Source organism: Trichechus manatus, unplaced genomic scaffold (genome assembly GCF_000243295.1).
Source record: "Trichechus manatus latirostris isolate Lorelei unplaced genomic scaffold, TriManLat1.0 scaffold00039, whole genome shotgun sequence".
In the NCBI taxonomy this organism is placed as follows: Eukaryota; Metazoa; Chordata; class Mammalia; order Sirenia; family Trichechidae; genus Trichechus; species Trichechus manatus.
The window spans coordinates 6,878,864-6,884,863 of record NW_004443975.1 but is presented as its reverse complement, the minus strand read 5'-3'; the positions used below and the strand labels follow the sequence as shown (position 1 = coordinate 6,884,863).

The following is a 6,000-nucleotide window of genomic DNA, read 5'->3' as shown; positions in this document are numbered from 1 at the left end:
TGCTTTAAGTGAATGTTTACACAGCAAATTAGTTTTTCATTCAATAATCCATACACAAATTGTTCCATGACACTGGCTGCAATCCTCTCAAGGTGTCAGCACTCTCCCCATTTCCACCCTGGGTTCTCCATTTCCATTCATCCTATTTCCCTTCCTCTCTCTGCCTTCTCATCTTTGGTTTTGAGCAAATGCTGCCCTTTTGGTCTCATAAAGTTGGCTGTTGCAAGGAGCACATTCTTCACAAAACCATGTACTTTTAATGCCTTATACCATTAAACTCCAAGTGCTATCAGCAGTCACCATTTAATGTGTAATAGTAAGGATTTAGGCAGCTCTATGGATCCCTTCTGGTACCCTGGTGGCACAGTGGTTAAAGCGCTTTGCTGCTAACCAAAACGTCAGCGGTTCAAACCACCAGCAGAGCAGCAGGAAAAATACTTGGCAGTCTACTTCCGTAAAGATTTACAGCTTTACAAACCCTATGGAGCAGTTCTACCCACAGTGTCACAAGCAGTCAAAATTGACTCAATAGCAATGGGTTTGGGTTTGTTTGTTTGTTTGTTTTATGGATCCATTCCAGCTCTTAGAAAGCTTATACGTCAAGCCTTTGCAATCCTGAAGTCACCAGTCTAAGAGTTTTTGTTTATCACTAGCATCATCTGCAGGGCCTCCCTCTGTCAACATCATTAGCCCATCCATTTTTGGTTCACCTCCCTGTTTCCATTCCATTCCTTGACTGTAAGCAAGAATCTCAGAGGAGACCTTCTTTTCCTTAATTTTTATCTGTTTGTCAGTCCACCTCCCGATTAACATGAAATCTGTCCTCGGGACTCCTGTTCAGCCCTCATCTCATTCAGACACCCTTTCCCTGGCTCTAAAGAAGCTGCTGATTTTCTTGCACCAGGAAACACTTGTTCTCCCTAAGCACTGTGCATCAGGAGCCTCAACGTCTTATATCTTCCTGCTTCAAATCCTTCTGGATTTTTTGGTGAGTCACTTGATTTTCTGTAAAATTCTCTGGATGGACTCAGAATCGAAGGCTATTCATACTCAAAGAATTTCAGGTTAGGAAAGTACACTCGAGATGAGCTCCCATTGAGCCCGGAATAGTCTCTCCAGCATCAAGGCCAGGTGATTATCCAATGCAAGTTTGATCTCCCTCAGTGCCAGGGACCTCAGTCTCTCCTGGGGCAGTTTGAACTGTGAGCAAGTTCTCCTTCATTCTGAGCTCACAGCTATCTCCGTTCCATCACTAGATTTTGCTCAGCCTTTGCCCACATACTCTGGTGCTCTACAGAACCAATCACATCTCTCTTACACAATAGTCCAGGAGACATCTAAATCTGCAGGTCTCTTAACCATTCCTTATACATGACATGACTTCCTAATTCCTCTTGGAACTAGGTCACTCTTCTCTGGACATGTGCTAGTAAACTACCTAGGTCCTGTGGTCTTCTGTGATTGCAGCACTTCCTCATGAATTGTTCCATCTCTGCATTTCCTCACTGAATGGTGGTCATGACCAAAGGCCCCCACCTCTGGGTGGCCAGCACATACATATTTCCTGTTACTTTGTACACATTCAAGTTGGCTCAAGTGTTCAGAGGACAATAAACATGGCAACAAGGTACAATCAAAACCTCAAACCCAGTGTTCTAACCAGTCCTTGTACTGCCTTTATTTACTTTAATTCAGGACATTAGCCCCTCTTCCTTCTCCATTTGCTCCTTTCCTAATCTCAGCCTCTTCCTCATATTTGTATGTATTTTGGATGGTGACATTCACAGGGATAACAAGAAAAGCTATGAAATATTCCTTCTAACTAACATACTAGCTAAATCTATATTGAATTATGAGTCAGAATCAACTTGATGGTAACCGATTTTTTTTTAATGGAGTTCCTAGGTAGTGCAAATGGTTAATGCACTCAGCTGCAAACTGAAAGGTTTGAGGTTCGAGTCCACCCAGAGGCACCTTGGAAGAAAGGCCTGGCAGTCTACTTCCAAAAAATCAGCCATTGAAAACCCCGTGGAGCACAGTTCTACTCTGACACACACTGGGTTGCCATGAGTCAGGATCCATTCAATGGAACTGGTGGTTTTGGTTATGTTCCTGTTGTTGAGTGCTGTCGAGTAGATTCTGAGTCATAGCAACTCAATGTGACAAAGTAGAACTGCCCCATAGGGTTTTTCTAGGCTGTAATCTTTATGGAAGCATATCTCCAGGTCTTTCTCCCATGGAGCCACTGGGTGTGTTTGAACCTCTGACCTTTTAGTTATCAGCCCAGTATTTAACCATTGCGCTATCAGGGCTCCTCCGGTTTTGGTTATAGTACTTTATAATTTATAATCATTTTATCTTAATCCTCACAGCAACACTGCAGAGTAGGTGTTATCTTTCCTTTTGTAAATGAGGAAACTGAGACAGCACAGGAACTTGAACCCAAGGGGGTCTTCTGATTTCATATCTGGTGCTATTTATTCCATGTCCTGCTTCTTCGGAGACTTTCAAATCTCACGTAGAAAAAGTTTTCTAAGGCTGAGTTCCGAGTATCAAATGAAGAATGAGGCACAGAGAGAAAAGACAGAGAAATCTGGTTTCTATTTCTGGCTCCGCTATAAATGAACTCACAGGCTAACTTTTCTGGTCCTTGGTCTCCTCCTTCATAAAGTTGAGGAGATGGAATCAGACAAGCCCTCTAGTCCTTTCCTGCTCAGCTGTCCTGTGTCTCCTGCCCCTCTGTGCCCTGTTGCTAAAAATATGCAGAAAACATTGTTGAAATACCTTTCTTTGTTGCTTCTCATGTTTTTAAAGTTTCTAAGATTAGATGGATAGTATTTGCTAATTATTCACCTAGTCTATCAAGAAGGAAAAAAAGTTGATTTTAAGCATTTCCCTTTCTGTAACGGGAAGAGAGACCTGGAAACGCAAGTCTCTGGGCTGCGCCCACCGACGTCTTCATCCCCTGGGGGACCATCCTGAGCCGTGTATTCTTACTGCAGTGGTTCTCAGCCCAAGACATTGGGTAATGTCTGGAGACATGTCTGTCGTCCTAATGTGGGGCAGTGCTCCTGGCATCTAGTGGGTAGAGGCCAGGAATGCTGCTATACGTCCTACAATGCACAAGGCAGCCTCCATGAATGTCAATAGTGCCAAGGTTGAGAAAAGGGTTTTCTGTCTTAAAGAGTTAAGTCAGAGAACACCTCCAAACTGTTTCTGGTGTTTTAGTTAAACTGGTCCACGTGAGAGGTGAACCAGGTGGGCACGTCTGAAAGAACCGAAGGTTCTCGTTCTTACCTTGCGAAGAAGGAAGCGGCCACTGAGGTGCCTGTGGAAGGCTCGCTGGCCACACAAGAGCCCTGTGAGGCTGGGACGCTGCAGGCCGCAGGCTTGTCTGCATTGTAGCGGTTCAGCGCTGCTTCGGTGAGTCCCTCTCGGCCAGTCTCTGTCATCAGCTGGGAGATCTGACAGGGAAAATGGATACTGAGCTCCTTACCTGTGGCTTACTGCATTTCCCGCCCACTGACAGCATGCGCTGTTTGGGTGAGGGGCCCAGAAGCAGGGGGACTGAGGCAGGGGAGGGGTAAAGGCTGGGAAGGAACAGAATTTATGCCCCCTACATGCATTCAGCTACATGTGGGTGCTTAGGGCTTCTATAAGGCTATTTTCCTAGCTAGGATACCTCCTCGTTTTCATTTAAAATAATGGAATAAAATTACCCCCTGACATTGTAAGTTTCAATTATGTCTGTGTCTCCCCACCATTTGGAGGGGAAAGCATGAACCATTACCCAGACACCGTTCACAGCCCGAGACCAGCCCTTCTTACGAGGAATGCCCTGAGCACTCTCAAATGGATGTCTGGGGCAAAGGTGTAATTTTATTAAGGGAACAGTGAACCTGATGATGAACATCAGGAATTAAACAAAACAATATTTGTTTTGTTTGCTGGAGGAAGTCAGCAAACAGGTGACTTAAAGAAGCTAATAAAAATAGCTAAAGCCACTATAAAGTACCATTTTTTTTTAGGAGTCTCAACAGACTTCATTTTCCTGCTGGTTCATTAACATAAACAGTTTCCATTTTATTTGCAATGACTGCCTTTACAACTGAAGTTTTAATGGATGGGGCTGGGTCCCTTCTTGCCCAAATCTGTACAATACATAATGAAGAATCACACTTTTGGGAAAAATGAGAATCTTGTGTAGAAATATATTTTTGGAAAGTGCTAATCCCACAACAAATGTAGTAACTGTGTGGGCAAAGCCTATGTGCTATTTGGAAGAGCTTGTTACTTTACAGTTTCAGTCTGCTTACAAAAGGGAAAAAAACTATTAGTTAAAAAAAGGGAAGTTAAGTTTAAAAAAAAAAAAAAAACCCTCAGGCCAGCTCAAACCTCTCAAATGCTGAGTGGAAAATGTTTCTAATTACCTAGAAAATACAAGTACAATAAAGCAAAGATCAGGAGCAGTTTCCACTGTATAACTGAGCAGGCCAATAGGCCAGTGAAAGAATCCCATTTGTTAACCTTTGAGCATAAAAACAGTTGTACTCTTCATTATTAGCAGAATACCCATTACTCCCAGCCCCACTGACTTGAAACTTTGCCCTGCTTAAATTCATGCGCTTCCTTGGAAAGCCTTGGCAGTATTCAGCTGAACTCCTGCCAACACATATCTTATTCTCATTCATCCAATGCACTGTAAGGAAACCTGACCCAAGTAAAAGAAACTGCAGAGGAGGCAGCAAAGGGAGCCCATGGCCTGGAGGGCATTCCCTGCGCTCAGCAAGGGTTGCTGACTATGCAGACGGCCCGTGCCACCTCTCCCTGGGCTTCTCTGCTGCCTGTGGGGTGCAGGTTCTCCGCAACTAGCTGCTGCTCTCATGGAGGAAGGAGGCAGGCTGGGGGCAGCTAAAACATCTGGGAGTTGAGGCTATGGGCAGGCACACTGTCGTCACCACTCAATAGCATTTATGAAGCCCTGGGAGGGTGCAAGGTACCATCCCGGACAATGTTCAAAAAAACAAAACCCCCAAAAATGCATGGCACCCTTTTTTTTGAGTAGCTACAATCTCAGACACACATACTGATTTTGACACACAAAGACATCTGCGAATAAAGTCAGTAAAACGATAATTACGTTGTGCAATCTGTTGCAACCTATATACCTTGCTGAGTTCGCTATGGCAGCTATCATCTGGTTGTGTCTGTTTTGTGTTGTGTTGTTTCCATTACTGTATTTCTAATCTGGAGTTTGGAGGGAAGGGAATGGAACTCTTCTGCTTCAGGATCTACCAACTGTCCTTGCAGGTGTCCTGCAAACTCATAGAAAAACCACTAAGATGTACGTGGTGAATGGCAAGAGGCCTAACACAGAGGCACGTGGCCCTTGCTTGGTTACCTTGGTGGCCAGGTGGTCCAGATCCCCGAGTCTGGCCCAGGATGGATGTGAGCATGCTGTGAGCACATGGCTTTCAAAATCGTCACTTTACAGACGAATTTCAACGCATAGAACTCCTTAAAAGAAAGTAATTGGCTACCAGCGGCAAGCAAATTGGGTCTCTTTTTAAGAGTTGGGGATTCTTGGACATGGCACACTTATAGGTAGACTTCTACCTATAGGTAGAATTATTCAATAATCAACTGCTTTCAGGAGTTAGAGTCACAGAATGTTTTAGAGCTAGAAGGGGTCTGCCAGGTCATCTTCTTCAAAACTCTTCTTAAGACATAAGGAAGCTGAGAGCCAGAGAAGTGATTTGCCCATGCTAACGCATATTTATCTTCTTAACCACTGTGCCACCAGGGCTCCGTATTTATCTTAGGTATTGCTGAAAAGAAATCAAATATGTAAACTTTAAATGGCCCATGTTCCTAGTCACACTTCCCTTCCTCCTCCCCTTTCCAGACCCAACTAGTACGATGATATCAGTGGGTAGTCAGTCCATGTTTTTATTCTTCATGGTACACTTTCCATCACACCACATTCCCTCCTAAGAGCCC

At 44.1% G+C, this 6,000-nt stretch overlaps 1 protein-coding gene across 1 annotated transcript in view; it reads right to left on the bottom strand.

The window, feature by feature from the left end:
• KIF26B (kinesin family member 26B) overlaps nt 1-6,000 on the bottom strand; it is a 572,671-nt gene that overhangs the window by 294,168 nt on the left and 272,503 nt on the right. Inside the window, exon 5 of the mRNA XM_004375868.3 lies at nt 3,298-3,464. Coding sequence (XP_004375925.1) covers nt 3,298-3,464 — 167 coding nt within the window. The remainder of the gene's footprint in view (nt 1-3,297; nt 3,465-6,000) is intronic.